The sequence below is a fragment of the Procambarus clarkii genome, chromosome 1, assembly GCF_040958095.1.
Source record: "Procambarus clarkii isolate CNS0578487 chromosome 1, FALCON_Pclarkii_2.0, whole genome shotgun sequence".
NCBI lineage: Eukaryota > Metazoa > Arthropoda > Malacostraca > Decapoda > Cambaridae > Procambarus > Procambarus clarkii.
Genome location: NC_091150.1, coordinates 12,625,504 through 12,646,521, shown reverse-complemented (window position 1 = coordinate 12,646,521; position 21,018 = coordinate 12,625,504). Strand labels below are relative to the sequence as shown.

Here is a 21,018-nt window from a genome sequence, read left to right as displayed (position 1 = left end):
AGAATAATGATTGTATAGGTTTGGATTTCATTTTGGATTTTCGAAGTTCAGACGAATCTGTGGAGGATTGTAATAATTCTTGAAGTAATTCATGAGGTTGTTCGACGGATTCCATTTGACTGATGACGTGAGGAACGCCAGAGGACTCATTTTCACTTGCTTGAGGTAGTTCGGAAGCCTCGGTTGTTAATGTTTCTTCAGAGGTCTCAGTTTGTGATGTTTCTAAATGAGGTTCTTGAGGCAGTTCGGAGGCCTCAGTTGTTAATGTTTCTTGGGGTGGTTCAGAGGTTTCAATTTGTAATGTTTCTTGGGGTGGTTCAGAGGTTTCAATTTGTAATGTTTCTTGGGGTGGTTCAGAGGCCTCAGTTTGTGATGTTTCTTGAGGCAGATTGGGGGCCTCAGTTTGTGATGTTTCTTGAGGTTCTTGAGGCAGTTCGGAGGCCTCAGTTGTTAATGTTCTGCTGACTGATGTTAATGATTCTTGAGGTACTTTAGAAGCTTCTGTTGGACCGAGGGAGGATTGTTGAGATAGTTCAATGGACGTTAATGATTCTTGAGGTACTTTAGAAGCTTCTGTTGGACTGAGGGAAGATTGTTGAGATAGCTCAATGGACTCTGGTGATGTGTCATGGCTGATGGAATTGTAATTGTTTTCCTTTTTATATAATTTTTTAGTATTTTTAGATTTTTTCCGTGAATTAATGACTACTATAACTGTTAGGAAAATAATTAATATTATTAACATAATAATTGTTGACAGTAGATTATTCATTCTTAATTTTCTCTTTTTTTAATTATATGATTTTTAATTCAGATATTTTTAAAAAATAAAGTAATTATGCAACCAAAGTCAAATATGTTATTGTTTTTATCCTGTTGAGTAGTTTTCCAGTATTAAGTGATATTGGATATTATATTAAATATTGGAATACCATTCAATATTGAATGAGTAATTCAATGTTGAATGAGTCATTCAATGTTGGATTGTTTTCCAGTATCCAGCACTATACTATATACTCTATACTATGTCGATATTGATTAGTTTTCTGGTTAGTATCCAATGATATTGGATAGTATATTCAACATTGAACGTTTGCAGATGTGACAACAGTCACAAACACCCTGATGGATAGTTGAAAAAAAAAGAGATTTGAGTCCCTGATTAAAAAAAAAGACTACTACTAGTACTACCCTACTTAAATTACTTACTGTTTTGCTTACTGAACACTGTAATACAACAGGTGTTGATGCAAACTCTAATCCAAAAAATGTCGTCCCTACCACAGGTGTTATTAGAAAACATATTTGCACTGGTTCCATATCGTCATCTTTTATTTATTTGTTCCAGAGTTTGTAAAATTTGGAGCCATGTTATTCTTGACTCGTCATACATGCCATTCCGCACTCTTTATCATCGATTAATATGGGATTCGTATACTCTTTTCCCTAGTCCACTTCTACATAGCAATGAAGATGGTAATTTGTCTCTTTACAATGCATCCTATATTGTGGCACAATTATGTTACATCAAATACAACATAACCGATGGAAGATACTGTATGAGAGGCCTTCTAAAGATGATCGAGACTAAAATGAATAACTGGTCGAAAATGGGTCAAGAAAAAAAAGTCTCTGAACTATTTGAGTTATTGAATGATCATCCTATGTTTACATCAACATTAAGAACAATGACGAGTGTTAATCATCCTTTAAAAGGTATGATAAACAAAAACAAAGTGTGGTCTTTAGTGACAGCTATGACAATGTTCTCTCGGGATACAGATGAAATTTTACAATTGTTAAATATTTGTCTTCGAATGTATCCCACGTCAACTGTAATGGATATTTTTTATGGATATACAAGTTTTTTTCTTTTTTCTTTTCAAAACTTACAGCAATCTAATATTAATCATTATAAGGTACATTCTGCACCTATCTGACCGAAAATATAATTCTTCAATCGTCAGAACAAACATATTATTGTGAACAGGCCCTTCTAATCAATCATGTTCCAAGTAAAGGTGAAATTACACGTGTCGATTATGTTCCTGGAGTGGATATAGTCAGTATAGTTTTGAAGATAGTAAAGCGGCATTCATCTTTGCAATTTTTAATTATCGAATCGCAGCCACAATCACCACTTGTACAACAGTTACCGCAAAATGCTATTTGTTCATTTCTATGTTTAATTCTTTTTCTTTTTCTTTTGATGTATTGGTGCTTATGACAGATTCTTCTGATATTAATAGGGAGGAAGACTGGAGAAAAAAAGTGAAAGAAATTTCAGTAATCAAATTTAGAAACATTTTATCTGAACAAAATAAACCCTGTTATAATTTAAATATTAATGTATATCTACTAATGGTAAGTAAGAGGAATCAGGATTTATGTTGGATTATGTATTGTATTTTGGGACTACGTAACTTTATAATTCCTGTAAGTACTGAAATGTGTCAGGTGCAAGAAAGGAGTGTGAAGACAATGTTTTAGTTATTTGTTCATCTATTTCAAGTATATATATGTACTGTTATGACCATTATTGTAATTCTTCTATGGAAAAATTTTGTGTTATTACAATAGATGGGAGTTTTCAAAGATTTCTAGATGATGTTCTCTCTATATATAATTTATATGACCGACATGAATATGATGGTGAATGCAATTGTTGGTTACCACCTCCGTTAACTTACAGTGAGATTTATAGTGCCTATGCATTATCTTATCATAGAACACCAGATTTTATATTTTGGTTAAAATCAAAATGAACCTTTAATGGTGAATATCATCCAAGTTATAATTATTATATCATTTATACAGATATGTTAATAACATTTCAAACTATGCCAACATTTTCATTAGTTCGATTATTTAAAGGAAAAGATGTAATTTGTGAACATCATATGATTGCAACAATCACTAACAATTTAAAATTTGATGTATTGGAAATTGAACTGAATAATTCATTTGAAAAAGATATTAATACAATTCTTGGACAACAATTGGCGACATTTAATGAAATTAATATAAGTGAACGCCACTACTGTCTTCATTGTTCTAAATCTCTAAAGGATGAATATTTTGCTCTAAAACAAAAAATCAATTGGTGTGATATGGTAGCGGTAAGATTTACACGTTTTAATAGTTTTGATTTAATATGTGCTCAATGTGCAAATATCAATGATGAGGAATAACTGTATATTAATATTTTATTTCATCCTATTTTATATAAAAAAATGCACATTTAAACTGACCATATATTAATTATTATATTATAAATATAGATATGTTACAACAGGTTGTCAAACTATACCAACTAACTTTGTATTTTAGTTACCATCTCAATGAGGTTTATAGTGTTTATACATTATCATAGAACACCAATTTTTATATTTTTGGGGGGTTAAATTAAGTTTTGAGTCGGGGTCAAGGATGGCAGTGGCGACACCTCACTGATGAAGAAGATGATGTGTTCATGGACGCTTGCAAAAATAAGGACGTCGACAATCTGGCCATATTATCGACTTGATAGAGAGATTCTTGGATGCACCCCCCTCCCCCTCCCCTACCTCCACGTCTTAGTCTCACTATATTTTATGGAAAGATAATAATAACACAAATGAGATTATAATAGAGATAGTAATTATTGTATACCTGGGATGGAAGGTATATAAACAGGCAAATTATGAGGGTTTATAGACCAGTTCATCTGCTCCTGTAATCACAGTAAGTACTGTTCCTGAGTGTAGTCGTATACCAAAAACAAATTTATTTACCATACCATTTGATTTTTTATTAAATAAAAAAATAATGGGAGATGTTATTACTGAATCACAAGTTAAAATTTTAGTTGGTAAATATTTTATTGATATATTAAATTATTCAATTAATCTTTATAATTATAATATAAAGCATATGTATTTGCCAATGTTTGATATGTTAGATAGTGAATTTAATAATATTATATCAGTTATGTTTGACACATATATAGATATATGTCAAAATATTGGGTTTTTAATAATAAATGGAAAATGGGATCATTACCGATGTGAATTTATTCTTGATTTTATTCGAAGACAATTCAGTTATTATTTATACAAACTCCTAAAAAGAATTCATATTATCAAATTATACATTATTCTCTTAGAAAATACGTTACGATATCAAGGATGGGCTCTTATGGAATCTATATAAAGTACAGTACCCTTCCTTCTGATATTATTTATTCTCTGACTCCCAAACCTTACAATGGTTAGGAAGAATCCCACTCAAACTAAAGCTTCAGCATCAGTTATGGACATAGCAGCAATTGCTAATCAACCTGAAGTGGTTGAATTAACTAACAAGAAACAATCACGCAAAAGGAAATCACAATCTCCTAATGCTCTATATCGTAATTTAATGATTATTAATGAAGAACAGGAAGACGAAAAATATTTAATTACATACAATTCAGGTAATAGGAAACTGAAAACCAAGGAAGAAATTATCCAAAAAGTGGATGAAACTTTTCATGTATTTAAAGAAAGTCAAAGAGAAGAAAGTAAATACCGCATCATTGCAGGGCATGAAGATAAAAAATGGACAAATGCGAAAGTATTTTGATTAAGTTTTATAAAAAAACATTGCCACCATCAATTCCAAATATACCCATTCCCGAAGTTGTGGTAATGGAACCTGATGAAGGAAAAGGAAAAGAAATTTCGGCTTCAGAGTTATCAGTAGAAGAATCATCGCAAGCATTTATATCTCCATCTCCATCAACATCCACAGCAAAAACAGACGCTAACCTTATCCAAGATCCATTATGTTCATCAGAAAAAGTTGTTTTTAACACCCCTCCATCTTCACCATCACCATCATTTCCTTAGGTACTTAAATTACTGCCACCACCACCACCAAAACAACCACCACCAACTCCAACTTTATCCATCCCCCCCCCCCCCAAAAAAAAAAATGTGGTAATAGAACAGATGATGATGGAAAAGAAGAAAAAGAAGAAGAAGAAAAATTTCAAGCACTATATATCTCATATCATTGTTCCATTTTGATCACCATCATAATTCCCTTAGAAACTTAAAATAGAATATTAAAAAATTGTATAAACTATATGAATTATAAAATTATAACTATAACCACCATAATATAATAAACAAAAATATATAACATATTTTTTTTCCTAATGTATATATATATATAGCTTACCATTTCATTCACTATAATTTAGTTCAACATGTTGAAGAACAAAATAGACATAGGACAGATTACATCACTATATCAACCTCCTCCAGATGGTTGTTATGCTGGTGTTGTTGTTGATAGTATATTTAAACATAGAAAACTGACAATAATGAAGAATATTGAAACTATTTTAAAAAGTCTTAATTATCAGCTTCTCTATTTACCATCAAAAAGTAATGAGAATAATGGCACTTATGATGATCTATTAGAGATGTTAGAGATACTTCCACCCAAACTACCAATATGTACCAATTCCTTTCTTGTTATTTATGTGACGCATGGTAATGCAAATGGATACAATGAAGACGAAGAGTTACTAAATGTACCTCATTATAATAGTTCACCTCTAAATATCAGGCGGCTAGTCGAACAATTTGAAAATGAAGTTAGCCGGCCCAGTCTTCAAAAAACATATATATTTATTGTGGTTACTGACAACAGTAGCAGCAAAAAAGACCCTTCAGAATCCTCTTCCTTTGTATCTTTTTATACAAAAGCTAACACTAATGTAATGTATGTTAGAACAGAGACATCAACCACATCTTGTTTAGACAAAATACTCCTAATGAATGCTGACCTAAGATCTATTGTATCAATTATTTTAGGGGAATTAAATTCTCTGTAACACTGTTATGAATATGAGAATATATATCGTTGGGAGTTGAATTTTCCAACTGACATAAATTATCAGACAGCTTACTGGGACGAATATTAATGTAATAATGTTGTCGACATTGTGGACATGGAACAATAATGGGCAACAGGCTAGGATAGCTATTTATAACATATGCTATGTTGGAATCTTTTGTAAACCGATCATCTTTCTGGCTATATTTGGCCAGTGTGTGGAATATTCGCCAATAAAATGGGCCCCAAAATTTTGTACCCATACGCTGAGGCAAAGGATATGTTTTTGTGGTAGCTGTCGTATAATGCAATGAACCTGGTGGAAATTTAGATGTGGCTGTTGAAATGAGAGATAATTCGCCTTCAACAAGAGGTACTGCCCCATCAGCTTCTAGTTTATTCAGAAGATCTACCAAATTTGAAACTCCATTAATGCGAAAGTTTGTCTGAAAAAGTTGTTGTAAATATTTTAAGCGACTGATATCATTTGTTATATAGGTTTCTAAAGCAAAGAATGAAGGCTTAATTTTATATTTATTATTATTCTAAATTTTACTGTTAATAATAGACTGGGCCTCGAATAAGAAAATATTATGAAGTTCCTTGGGACTTTTTAGTTGGATACCATTATTATCTCTGTCATCATCACCATCTTCATCATCTACATAAACCACCATATTGACGACTGTTTGAAGTGTATATAAAAAGGATGAAGTTAAGATATTATTGGCGGACTGAATAGTTGATGAGTTGGTTTGATAAGAAGGGTTTAGAGCTTGAATGTAATAATCTAAGATTATTGAAAACGTATATAATATAAATGTTGGTAAACATAAAATGGCTGGAAATTTTATGTTCCTTTTATTATAAAAAAAACAGTTTATAATTGAAAAGACACTGTTGTTGCTGCTGCTTTTCCATTTTTTGTATTTCTCTAAAAACAATATTAATGTTTTAATGATAATTTGTACATGACCCTGGTAACGGGAATATCTTGAGGTTATATTGAGATGATTTTGGGCTATTTAGTGTTCCCGTGACCCGATTCTAGCTAGACCAAGCCGCCAGTGACAGCTGATTAACTCCTAGGTACCTAATTACTACTAGGAATCAGGGGCATCAGGGTGAAAGAAACTCTACCTAATGTTTCTCGCGGGCACCCGGGATTTCGATCCAATGTGCTGTCAACTCAGCTGCGCAGAACAATTTTATTTCTTTAATTTAGATATGAGGTGGAGTATTTTGAAAAAAGTTTTTTTTTTTTTTTTTGAATTATCCTAAATAAAAAACAATAAGCAATGACTGTATTTTTAATAATAATATTATTCTTTATAACAGTTATAATAATTATTTATTTATGTAAAAGAGGAGAAAGAGGAAGAGACAAAGGAATAGATGCAGCAGGTGGAAGTGTAAGTGGCAGTGAAGGAGGAGGTGAAAGAACAGATGCAGGTGGTAGAGGAAGTGAAGGAGGAGGAGGAGGAGGTGAAGGAACAGATGCAGATGGAAGAGGAAGTGAAGGAGGAGGAGGTGGCGACAAAGGAACAGATGCAGGTGGAAGAGGAAGTGAAGGAGGAGGAGGAGGTGAAGGAACAGATGCAGATGGAAGAGGAAGTGAAGGAGAGGAGGAGGAGGAGGAGGGTGGTGGCAAAGGAACAGATGCAGATGCAGATGGAAGAGGAAGTGAAGGAGGAGGAGGAGGTGGCGGCAAAGGAACAGATGCAGGTGGTAGAGGAAGTGAAGGAGGAGGAGGAGGAGGTGGCGGCAAAGGAACAGATGCAGGTGGTAGAGGAAGTGAAGGAAGAGGAGGACGAGGTGGCGGCAAAGGAACAGATGCAGATGGTAGAAGAAGTGAAGGAGGAGGAGGAGGAGGGACAGATGCAGATGGAAGAGGAAGTGAAGGAGGAGGAGGAGGAGGAACAGATGCAGATGGAAGAGGAAGTGAAGGAGGAGGAGGTGGCGGCAAAGGAACAGATGCAGATGGAAGAGGAAGTGAAGGAGGAGGCAAAGAAATTCCTCAAGGCCTATTACAATCTTCTTCAATTAGTCAAATAGAAAATTCTGTGCCTCAGGAACTGGTACAATTCTCTATGACTCAAACAGGGAAACAATACAACAGGAAATCAATTTTAGAATCACTATTCTTCCCTTTTATTGAGGAAGATATAAGAATAAAATCAGGTTTTTTCATTGTTCCTACATTACCATTATCATATAATCTTAAGAATAAATTTGAAATTGAAAATACCATAGTAAAACCTTTTAATACCTTTCTTATTAATTATAATAATGCTTACAAATATTGGCATAATAGTGAATCTTTTCACATAAATAAAATATTGCAAAATTGTGTATATGATAAAGGATATTATTCCAAAAACCCAATTGTTTTAATATTTCCATGGAATATTTCAGATAGTGTTGACGTTACTGATTTGAGTGAAATACGAGATGTCCAGTTAAATAATCATATAGAATCAATACGAGTAAGATCACAAAATGAATCCAAACCAATTTACATGAATAGACTCTGGATATCATGTACCCATGCAGCCAGTCAAGATTTATTTATACAGGGATTTTCAAAATATGATTTCCCAATGGAAGAAGATTATATTACCGCCATTTGTGGTAATGAAACTTGAACTTCAAGAAGGTAACAATGAAGTGGAATTTAAAATTGAGACAAGGAACATTATATTTAAAAATATAAAATTGAACATTAAGGTAGAGGGGTCTGAAGATATGGATATGGTAGAAGAGGTGGATGAAAAAAAAAGGAGAAACTGGAGAAGGAACCACCATTTTCATATAATCCCAATAGACCATTATATACTACTACAGTTCGTTCTCTTCTTTCCTTCCTTCAAAAATATCAATTATCCTCCTCTCTTTTTTTTTTTTTTTTTTTTTTTTAATGATGGTAAAATTATCATATTATTTTTTAATAAACTTGAATCCAATTCAAATTTCTATAAAGGTTATGATACAAAAAATCTAAATAATAGAACAAAATGAAGGAAAGTAGTCATGTACCTATGCCAAATATCAGGATGAGATGAGATTGTTAAACCTCTCCCCCTACTCCTGGTAACCCCAAAATACTATGATGTCAACAGATGGGAGCAGACAGTAGAGAATCCACCATTTGTATAAGGAGAAGGATTATGGGAAAATTTATTTTCTCTGTTTATTACTTCAGCCAACAACATATCCTTCAACATCGATCTTAACAGACGTCTGGAATACACCATCATACAGAGTCGTCTCTCGACACCAACCAAAAATTTGGGTATCAGGAAAATAAATATGACTACAGTCGAACACTATGGTAGTAACTCACAGGCACCTTGTGTGTACGTCGCATTAAATCAGTACTGAAAAAGTGGTAAAAGATGTTACTTTTTAATATAATATCATAATGATCTTTTAAGAGGAAATGACGTCATATCATTCTGACAGTATATATATTAGTGAATGTAACTCTTAGGCTGTTCATTTGTGCTAATTCACATGGAGAGCAAAGAGGCTGGGGCCAAGATAAGCCCTCGTTACCTCCAGTTTAACAGTGAAATAGGGAAAAGTATTAAACTTTAAAACGTTGGAATTTTGCAGGCTCGTAACTTTCGTCTATTGGTGGAAAAGAGAATTGCTTGTGGAGCCATACCTTCTGAAGGACGATCATGAGGATGCTCTGACTATAGTGTGGGATACCTCCTGAATGACAATCAGTTGAGGATGCTCTGACTTATAATGTGGGATACCTCCTGAATGACAATCAGTTGAGGATGCTCTGACTGTCATACTGAAGCGTATGGATACCAATGATACCGAATGATAACATTCATTAAGTTATCTTCTCAGCTCATTACCACCAACTTTTTCACCAGAAAAATGAATGGAATTGAAATATCTATTCCCATAAATGTAAAGGTTGAAGCTTATCATCTTCTTTCCTCACAAATTGTAAGTATTAGTTATCATTCTCTTTCATTATTATATGTCGTACCTAGTAGTCTTTATGGGTTAATTTAGGTTAGGTAGCCGAAAATGTTAATAATATTTATGAAAATACATTGAAATTTTTTTTTTACAGGCTGAAGGAAGGATGGATGTTATTCTACATTTACCTTCTACTCTCCCTGACCTTTTTACCCAATTATCATATAATATACTGATGATTGATACTTCAACTTCAATGAGTGTTTATTGGTCAGCATTAATGAACCAATGGAATAAGTATATGGCTCCTATTTTAGAGAAGTGTGGAAATGAAACTGTTAGGTATACCTTTAGTGATGTTATTGAGAAAAAGGGATGTAGCCCACAGATTCAAAAAAGTGATTTTAGAAATAGTTCTACTGATTTAATCGGAGCATTAAAGAAAATTCAAGAGGAAATTGAAAGTTGTCAATCAAAAGATATTAAAGTGTTTTTTATTACTGATGGCTTCCATAGTGTATCAAGAGATAAGGCTGAAACTCAACTTGAAAAAATGAAATGTCCTGTTGGAAAAAAGTGTGAATTTTTGTGTTAGAAATTGGAAAAGAATATCCAGTTAAACAGAGTTTATTTTTACAAGCACAACTTAATACTGGAAATACAATACCAAATTTATTTCAAGTACTTGAAAAGGATGATATGGAAGATGTAATGAAGAATATAAGTAGTCATTGCAGTTCTGTAAAAATACGTTTATCTGTAGAAGGCTCTTTATTGCCTGGTGGAACATTAGAAAGTGAATTTTATCTTGATGAGTATGTTTATCTTAAACAATATAATGGTGAAAAAATATACATGTTTACAAATAGCAAAACTGAATATATTCTTCATTTACAATTTCAAGATTTAAATGTAAAAATAATGGATCAACTGATTACACAATGGAATCGGAGAATAATTCAAATTTATAACAAAGACAAAGAGAAATTTTTTTTGAGAGAGAGATTATTAACATAGAAAAGAAAATTTGTGATGAACTATTTCTAAGGATTATGAACATAAAAGATGTAAGAGGTAATTTTACTGGGCGTTTTAAGGGAGTTTACACCAATATTGAAACTAATCTCAGGGAAAAAATCAATGGAATAAAGAAACTTATTGAGGAAGGACAATATCTTAAAGAAATGGAATTAGCTGGTGTAGTTTTGAACTCAATAACAGTATCAAGTCACTACTATTCAAAGAAGGCCTATCAACTAAAAGGATACACTGACAATGACTTTAAAAAGGATATAGATGATTTTGTGAAAATATTTGAAAAAGTAAAACACCATATTCTTGCATTACAAGTTTTACCGGAAAATTGTTGTAGGATTTCTCTCACTTCAACAGTCAGTGATTTACAAGAACCAAAATTTCTAACACTGTTAAATTCAGTCAATAAATTCCAGTTATCGACTGTTTGGAACATAACAGGCATTCCTGTACTTTTTCGTAACTTAAACTGTACAGTCTTAAATATTTGGTCATATAATATTATTCAAATTGTTGAAGCCCCCTTTGATTTAATTGGAGTGACAGCCCTTGTGGATTTTGTTAACATATATGGGGAAGTTGGTCATAAATACAATGAAATTGAAATAATTAATGGTAAACAAGAAACTCGCTTTAATGCTATTATACCAATTTTCACACCTGAGGAGGCTCATGTTATGGGATCACTGATGGAAACTAACCTTTTTGCTAAAATGATGACTTTTGCAGTTTTGAGGAATCCGATTATTAAGGATCACAATGCTCATCTAGGATCATTAGCTGTCTTGTTGATAAAACTCTTTGAGAAGTATCCAATTAAAAGCCGGCCCAAGTATGTTTGTAGAATAATTAATAGTATTCAAGCTACTGTTGTTAATGGATACATGAAACGATGGAAACTGAAAAAATATTGGGAGATTTTGAAAAGTGAAAATAATATAAATCAAGCATTAATGACAGAGAGTATTTTAAAATTTGATGGAATATCTCTTAAGTGTGAAACGCTAATTAAACCCATGTTCATAATGTATATGATGATGAGAGATAATAACCCAGAGTCCCTTCAGTATATGAAGACTTTAATAAAGAGAATCATGAAAATAATCATTTTAAAATATGTGGGCAGATGTGTTTGTAAAGGCAAATTTGAGTATCCTTACTCACATTTTTTTATCACCTCTGATAAATATAAGAAAGAGAAGCAGAAATGTTTGGAACATAATGTTGAAGAATCTGAATATAATATAGAAAATTATTATACATTACATGAAGTTCGAAAAGCTTTAAAACATTTAGATGTGACCAAACTTTGTCCAGCCAATATTTTTCCTTTAAAGGAAATACAAATAAATGGTGAGAAAATTGCAGCCTTTTATTCATGGTCTCATGCAGGAGATTTGTCTTTAAAAACTTTGAGGATATTTGTCATAGAGATGATTAAGGAATTTGAAGAGTATGAAATCGAATTAGTATTGAATGAGTTGTTTAATGACATTTTTTTTTTTTAAATGTTTGTATCATGCTTTGAAGTTTCCAAGCTCTCGTGAAAGACTAAAAAAATTTGAGCAAATTGAGGACTATGATAAATGTCGCTTTAATATTAGAAATGAGATGATTAGAGAAGTCATAGAGAAATGGAATCTCAGAGATATTTATAAAAAAAAGTGGAAAAAAATTGGGTGATGTCATACATGAAAGTTCACCAATATTGAATCCAATGACACCTAAGGAAATAATGGATAAAGTCCATCAGATGGGATTGTTTAATTGTGAGAAAACATCATTCCATGATATATATATATTCAGAAATGATGTTAAAATCTTAACAAATGCTTGTCAGATATCCACTTGCCCCTATGATCTAATTCCCAGTAAGAATTGTGGTCAACATTTATTTATAGAACGATCCCAAATGGGCGAGGCCTTTCCTCATGCTCTTCACAAAACAGCTCATAAGACTAAATATAGTATTAAAAAAGGTCTTGAAGAATTTCAGAATGGAACATATACGAAAAAAGGAAAGAAATTATTAGATTCAACATATAAAGAATACAAAAAACATTTGATACAATTACAAAAAATATATAAACATGATTGATACATGGTAGGGGGATTGTATATTAAACTGATGATTTAGTTTTTTTTTTAGAATCAAATTAAAGAAATTAGTTCCTACTGGCGGTGGGAGATTAGTTGTAAGACGTGATACAAAGGAACTCATATCATCTCGAAGTAAATCTGAACGTTCAGTGGCCATAATTTGACGTTTAACATCCTCAAAACTTGTCGCAGAAATAATATTGGCGGGAAATTTATTTCCTCTTCGATTTATGGAATTAATAGAGGCATTAGATAACACCGTTAATTGGAGAAGTAATGCAGAATAATTTATATTAATGTTTTCAAAGCGTCTAAATATATGATGTAAATTTATTAAACTACATAGTTGACCAAGATGTTTATTAACCCCTCTAATATCTGTAGAATATATTAGAGAGATATTGGGGTTGGCAATCTGTAGATGAACAGCATCAATTAACCACCCGGGACAATTGTTGAAGATCGGATGATTATGACAGGTTCCGTATCGTTTGATTTTATTTGTCATTAGGTATTCACACCATACTCGTGCCATTCGCAAGTCAATGAGGTTGTTTATGCCTATTAGTGATTTATTTTCATAAAGAGCAATATCACGTTTGAAAATGGGATCGAAAATATTTGGGATAAGAGGACATTCAAGCAATTTATGTTGTACAAAGTATAAACTATCACTAATATTTTTACAATCATCTATTAATCCTGAATATACCGAATTGGATGATGTTTAATTAATAGGATAGGTAAAATATGGCATTATAGTAGTAGTAGTAGTAGGAGTACTATTAGTAGTGGTAGTGGTAGTGTTTGTGGTGGTGGTAGTAGTAGTAGTAGTAGTAATAGTAGTAGTAGTTAATTTGTACATATCATGTGTTGAATCTAATTGATTCTGAATTGAAGTATGTTGGATCATTTTCCAGAGAAAAGCTGTAATATCAGTTCCTGGTTCCAAAAGTTTATAAAGTTCTTTTTTTTTTTTTTAAATTCCATAGTTGCAATGTAATAAAAACATGCATATATATATATATATATATATATATATATATATATATATATATATATATATATATATATATATATATATATATATATATATATATACTATAACTAGAGAAATAAAAGAAAAGAATGAACTTGATGAAATACCTTATGAATTAGTTGATGATGAAGGCCAACCTTTAATTAATAATTTAATTGACTTTGATATTAAAAAGTTACACTTGGTTCCTAAAATACATTTTCTTTCTATTTTTAAGAAAAAACATAAATATATTCAATCTTTTACTCAAAAGGAATCTGCTTTTGTAGCTGCCTTAACATTAGCATTTATTCAATATGGCAAGAAAAATGGATTTATATTAACAATATCAAATATTGTACATGAGTCCCTCTTAGAACATAATTGGGGAATGTCAAATACATTTCCTCTTGAAATATATTGGCATCGAAATGGTGACTATTCATCACCCAAAACTTTTACTTCAAACCAAAATCATTATATCCTGAACCGTTTTCATCATATTGAAAAAGAAAACAAAAATCTAAATTAAATATATTTCAGTATACCATATTTCTTATTCTTATAATTTTAATAACATTATTTTGTTTTTATTATTTGTACATATATTTGTTTGATACCTTAGGAGACTGACTTCCAGCTGCCAATACTATTTGAAGTACCCCACCCTATTCCCTTTCTTCCTCATAAAAATGTATCTGTATAACATAGGCGATTTTTTTTTTTTTTTTTTGGCTGGAACCAAATACATTATCAAATAAAATTTTAGTATATTATAAAAAAATAGATACAATTATGTCAAATCAAAATCCAGTATTAAGTGATACAGAAGAGATGGAGGAAAATGATTTGGATACTTCAATGGAACAGGAAGAATTGAATAACCCCTCAACTTCAACTTCTACTCCAAAGACAAGAAAATCAAAGCTAAATCGAACCAGCACGACACAGGATGATGATGATTCGGATACTTCAGGGGAACTGGAAGAATTGAATAACCCCTCAACTTCATCTTCTACTCCAAAGACAAAAAAATCAAAGCTAAATCGAACCAGCACGACACAGGATGATGATGATTCACTGGAAGATTTTACAACTTCAACTCCCCAAAAATCAAAGTCAAACCGAACCAACACCCGTCAACGAACACGGGGAACCTCACCAGGCCCAGACACTAGAAGGAGATCATCTTCGGATATTGGATATAACAAACGTATATTATTTCCATTTAAATATTCTATCACGATGAATGATGTGGTAAAAGAGTGTAAATATAAGGTAATAGTATCTGAAAATATAAATCACATTACATTTAACAAGAAATTCTTCACATTTGTAAATTGTAAAACTTTACCATTAAGATTGTTAATTCACCAGTATATTACATTATCAATGTATATAATTATAAATACCAATTATGAACCCAGATCCCGTGGTTCATGTTATCAAGCTGATGGCTCCTATCATTTTCCCACGTCGTTTTGTGGAGATTTGCTCATTATCCGAAAAATATATGACATTGTTGGCCTGGGAGGAATCGGTAGAAATCTTAAATGGAAGATAAATCCAGCTCATGTTTCAGATAATGGTATTCTTTCAAATTATTGTGCACAATACACTGAAAAAATTAATAAATCAGCTTCTAGAAACAGTGAAAATAAAAATATATTCATTTATATAAAATTACTAACTAATTTATGGACATTTTTAACTGTACAAAAAGATAATGAGTGGCAAAATGCTCTTAGAAATAATCTTATTGATGAAATTGGAAAATTAAGTAAAATAATGAAAGCAACATGTAAAAATATTTATAAAGTAGGTTTTTGTGTTGAAAAATCTCCAATATATACACCAGAAAATTTTGCCAAATATTTAAATGAAGTAAGAAATATGAAACACTTAAATTGTAATGTTAGTAAAATGTCTAAGGAAGAAGCGATAGAACTTCATTTTTCCCTATTACAAAAATTTAATGATATTATAAAAACTGATACTCATATGTATGAAGTTAAATATTATCTGGCATATATACCACCAGATCATTGGAAGGAGTCTCAAAATGAAAGTAATGAAGTTAAGGGAGAACAAGTTTTTTATAACAATTTAAACAAGTTAAACTTTAATCCATATACATGCAAAATATCTATTATGTAAATCCCGTTTTCATTTAATCAATTTCATCACATCCACCTATAATTGTTGGGATATAAGTAGAGGTAGTAGATATTGGAAAATTAGTTTACATATTATTTTGATTATGGGGTGCTTTTTTTATAGTAATAAAAAATAATAAGCATAATGACTACATCACTGAAATATATATACCAAATTAATAATAATTCTTCAGAAAAGAATTTATTAAGGTTGACATTCAACCAAAATAATACTTATATTGATGATTTATATCCAGGTTTATCGGAATCATCTTGTAGGTTAGCTCTCAATCGATTAATTTATATAATGTACTCAATAACAAAAAATATAGATGAGGTTAGTATTAGCAATCATCAAGTTCAATTTTGGAGTGAGCACAATTCTGAAATTTTCATCCAACAAATATATTATATCGCTGGTTTAACTACTAAACCAGCCTCAAATTTAATTAGTTATCATACAATTAAATATGATCCAGAAATGTTTATTAAAATATTAAAACAAAAGGCGCCTCAATCTTACAAATTACTACAACGTTTTGATTCGAAATTAATTTACTTTTCTCTTCTTACAAATTTATGGCATACTCTTCTCATGCAAAAAACACAAGACATTAATATAATAAAGAACAGTATTATACATCATCTTATAAATAATTGTTTTTATAATGAGGACCAACCAATAATTGAATCTGGAATACTTGACATATACACACCTTTTTACAGTCCTATGCATATCAGTAAATTAATTAACAGAGTCATTGAACCTTATCATAAAAATACAAATAATATACATATTATAGAAACTAAAGATCTTACTCATTTACATTATGAACTTGTGATATCTTTACATAAAAAAACAGATATTGTATCTAATAAAATAACGGCAATGGTAGCTTACTTACCTAATAAATATAAAAATAATCATAACCTAATAAGATCTTTTCCCTATAAATTAATCAAAGATAATCCTTCAGATATATTAAAGAATATTTTAACTAATTATAAATATTTCTATACAAAAAATAGAGAAATAATGTTGGCAAAAAACAATAAAATTTTGAACAAAAAAAGTAGAAGTAGAAGTAAAAGTAAAAGTAGAAGTAAAAGTAGAAGTAAAAGTAAAAGTAGTAGAAGTAAAAGTAAAAGTAGTAAAAATAAAAGTAGAAGTAGGAGTAGAATTAAAAGTAAAAGAAGTAAAAGTAGAAGTAGAAGTACAAGTGGAAGTAGAAGTAAAAATATAAATAGAAATAAAAGTAGAAGAAAAAAAAGTAGTATAACAGGCAATAAAAATCGTGGAAATATAAATATGAAAAAAATACGTCAAAATAGTACTAGTACTAGTACTAGTACTAGTAGTAGTAGTAGTGGTAGTAGCAGTAGGAATAATAGTCCAAAAAATTTGAGTTTAAGGTCAAATCAACCTAAAAAGAACAAAAGAGATCAAATTTTAAATAATAGATTGAGTAAAACAAACCAAAGCAGAAGCCCTCTTAAAACTATTTATTTTATACCCAAAAATAAAAAAAATACTAAAAAAGGATTGAAAAGTATATTAAAAAGTAGAAGATGTGATAACAACATTAATTATTTAGAATACAAAAATTAAATATTTTTGTATAATTTTCCATACCACTTATAATAAATAATAATTTGGAAAACAAAACATATATATAATAAAATAGATCTTTTTCGAATTTAAATAATTTTAAAATAATATGTTTCATAACTATAAGATGATGATAAGATTTTTCAGTCATAATTATAGAAGTATGTTTATTTTTATTTTGAATATGTGAAAATACTTCTTCATCACTCGATGCAAGTTGAACAGGAATCCTATTATGTTTAATTAGATACATAAGAATTCTAAATTGATTATGTTCATAAATATTACTTGTTATAATTTGTATTTTTTTTGTATATTCAATCATGTTTTCCACTTCAATAGTAATATTATAACATAATATTCTAGTTTGATCAAATAAGTAATAAGTTAACTTTAATTGGTACATTTTTAACTCTTCAAATTTATTGAGATATCCTTTATAATCATAAGAGTTATGTTCAACATTCATATTTTTTATTATTATAAAATTATATATTATTATTAAAAAATAATATATATATATAAATAAACAAATTACCAAAATGCAAATATTTGTGAAAACTTTATCTGGAAAATCAATAATAGTAGATGTGGAGTCTAATGAATCTATTCAAAGTGTAAAAAACAAAATTCAAGATAAAGAAGGTATACCACCAGATCAACAGAGGTTGATATTTTCCGGGAAACAGTTAGATGATCAACACACTATAAGTGATTATAATATTCAAAAGGATTCAACCCTCCACTTGGTATTAAGACTACGAGGAGGAGGATAATCAATCATTAAAATTCCCTCTTATGTTTTTTATTTTAAAAGGGCCACATACATGGCTTTCAATTTTTCCTCATAATATTTGAAAATGACATGCCGCCTAATTTTGTAAGTTAAGGAAACCAAACCAGATTCTGGAGTCCACGGAAATTGACAGAGATATACTGCTGAAGGTAAATGACAAATTCCATATTTCCTACCATAAGCCCTAATCTCATTTAAAATGGTTTTAATTATACAGGAATGTCGACAAAGTACCCTTACATCTGACGAATGAATATTTAAATGGGTACTCATCTTTATAATCATAGGAGGCGATGGCACAACTAAAGCTAAGATTATATTAGAATTTGGATAAACATAAACACATACATTATCAATTAGAGGGTGAGTCTTTAGGAGAGATTCGATCTCACCTAAACTTACATATTCGCCATTCTTTAATCTCTGGAAATTTATTTTACGATCAATTATGCGTAACATTCCTGATTCACAATTAATCTCCCCAATATCACCAGTTTTAAAACTCCAAATACCTTTTTTGAATAAGAAAAAGTCTCCACCATCATCTCCTTTTCCAGTAATCCTTGAATATTCTCGGGCCACCATAGGACCACTCACTACAACTTCCCCTCTAGGATGCGGCTTATCTGTCATTTTAAAATCTCCTTCAATCCAATCAATTAATGATAGTTTTACTCTATAATTAGGATCACCACAATGTAAAACATCATCAATTTTGTTGCTGCTAGTAATACAAGCCGTAGTTTCTGTGGTACCATACCCTATTATTACTGAACAATTGAATAGCGTTCAAAGCTTTTGGTATGACTCTTTTGAAATTAAATCACCTCCAATGATAACTGTCATCAATCGATTACCAAAAAACTGCTCACATATTTTCCGTAAAATATATTTATCCCAAACATGAGTAATCCATTTCAGTTTAATTTTTTTTTTCAAAGGCTATATGATCCCAAATTGAATAATTATTTTTTGTAATTCCATTCATTATATATTTTAACATAGAGGATACAAAAAAAACACAAGTAGGTTGAGCTTCAATAAAATCCCCATGACATCCTTCCAAGATCTGCGGACTTTTGTTAGTTACTCGAAATAGGGAGTGAGCTAGGGAGCAGTGATCACAAAGAAATCAGATTTAGCATAGAATGGAATAGACCAGTAGGAGAAAATTCTGTTAAATTGCCAGATTTTCGAAAAGCTAATTTTAATAGCCTAAGAAATTTTTTGGGTCAAATTGATTGGAAAGTCTTGGGTATGGGGTGTGGGCCGGTCTTGGAGCGAGACATGAACCCAGCGATAGGTGACTTAAATGGGGATTTCGATGTGGATTCAATATATAACTTATTTAAGAATATTCTAAACAAAGCACAGGAACGTAGTATACCATACAAATTGAATAGATCGAATACTAATGACCCAAAGTGGATAACAAAGAATTTGAAGAACCTTATAGGTAAAAAGAGAGCTTGGTACAAAAGGATTAAAAATGGGGAGGTCACTTTAGAACAGGAATTCGTACAACTGGTTAGAAATGTTAAAAAAGAGATAAGGAAAGCAAAAAGAAACTATGAAGTTCGCATAGCAGGGCAAGCAAAGACAAATCCTAAAGGGTTTTTTCAGTTATATCGTACTACGACTAGGGAAAGGATAGGTCCATTAAAAACTGAGACAGGTCAAATAACAGATAGTGATGAAGAGATGAGTAGTATTTTTAATAAATATTTTGTATCTGTATTTACTAAAGAGGAACTTAACAATATGCCTTCAGCTGAACAAGTCTATGTGGGTGGGGACGAGGACAGGTTGACGAGTTTAGCAGTTACCAGGGAGGATGTTCTTAAACAAATAGTAAAACTCAAACCAAACAAATCCCCAGGGCCGGATGAAGTGTTTGCCAGGGTGCTTAAAGAATGCAAAGAGGAGCTTTGTGACCTACTGTCAACCATATTTAATAAATCAATAGAGTCAGGCAGAGTGCCAGAGTTTTGGAAATTTGCTAATGTGATACCAGTTTTTAAGAAGGGAGATAGATCACTTGCGTCTAACTATCGACCAATTAGCCTAACGTCTATTGTGGGAAAGTTACTCGAATCTATAATAGCAAATAAAATTCGTCTTCATCTTGAAAAACATAAATTAATAATTGAGTCGCAACATGGTTTTATAAATGGCCGTTCATGTTTAACAAATTTGTTATCTTTTTATTCTAGCATTGTTGAGGCAGTTGATAGTGGTAAGGATTGCGATGTTGTATACCTTGACTTTAGCAAAGCTTTTGATACAGTGCCACATGAAAGACTGATTAAAAAGATAGAGTCTCATGGTATTGGGGGTGCTATATTAAGCTGGATTAGGGCATAAGAACATAAGAACATAAGAACAAAGGTAACTGCAGAAGGCCTATTGGCCCATACGAGGCAGCTCCTATTCTATAACCACCCAATCCCACTCATATACTTGTCCAACCCGCGCTTGAAACAATCGAGGGACCCCA

At 31.1% G+C, this 21,018-nt stretch overlaps 1 protein-coding gene and 1 pseudogene across 1 annotated transcript; one reads left to right on the top strand and one right to left on the bottom strand.

The window, feature by feature from the left end:
* Positions 1–27: 27 nt before the first annotated feature.
* Positions 28–2,715, bottom strand: LOC138359156 (110 kDa antigen-like). Its single transcript, XM_069318019.1, has 3 exons — positions 2,691–2,715; positions 161–714; positions 28–57 (listed from the first exon to the last, which is right to left on the bottom strand). The coding sequence occupies exons 1-3, from the start codon at positions 2,713–2,715 to the stop codon at positions 28–30; spliced, it is 609 nt and encodes a 202-aa protein (XP_069174120.1).
* Positions 2,716–14,755: 12,040 nt separating this feature from the next.
* LOC138359146 (ribonucleoside-diphosphate reductase subunit M2 B-like) overlaps positions 14,756–21,018 on the top strand; it is an 87,070-nt pseudogene continuing 80,807 nt past the window's right edge.

Bases quoted from the DNA above. Each gene is read 5' to 3' on its own strand.
- LOC138359156 (XM_069318019.1), bottom strand. From the start codon at position 2,715: ATGCATAGGCACTATAAATCTCACT. The intron at 715-2,690 runs GTAAGTTAACGG...TTTTCCTAACAG, and splicing joins TAGGCACTATAAATCTCACT to TTATAGTAGTCATTAATTCA. The intron at 58-160 runs GCAAGTGAAAAT...AATCCTCCACAG, and splicing joins AGGCTTCCGAACTACCTCAA to ATTCGTCTGAACTTCGAAAA.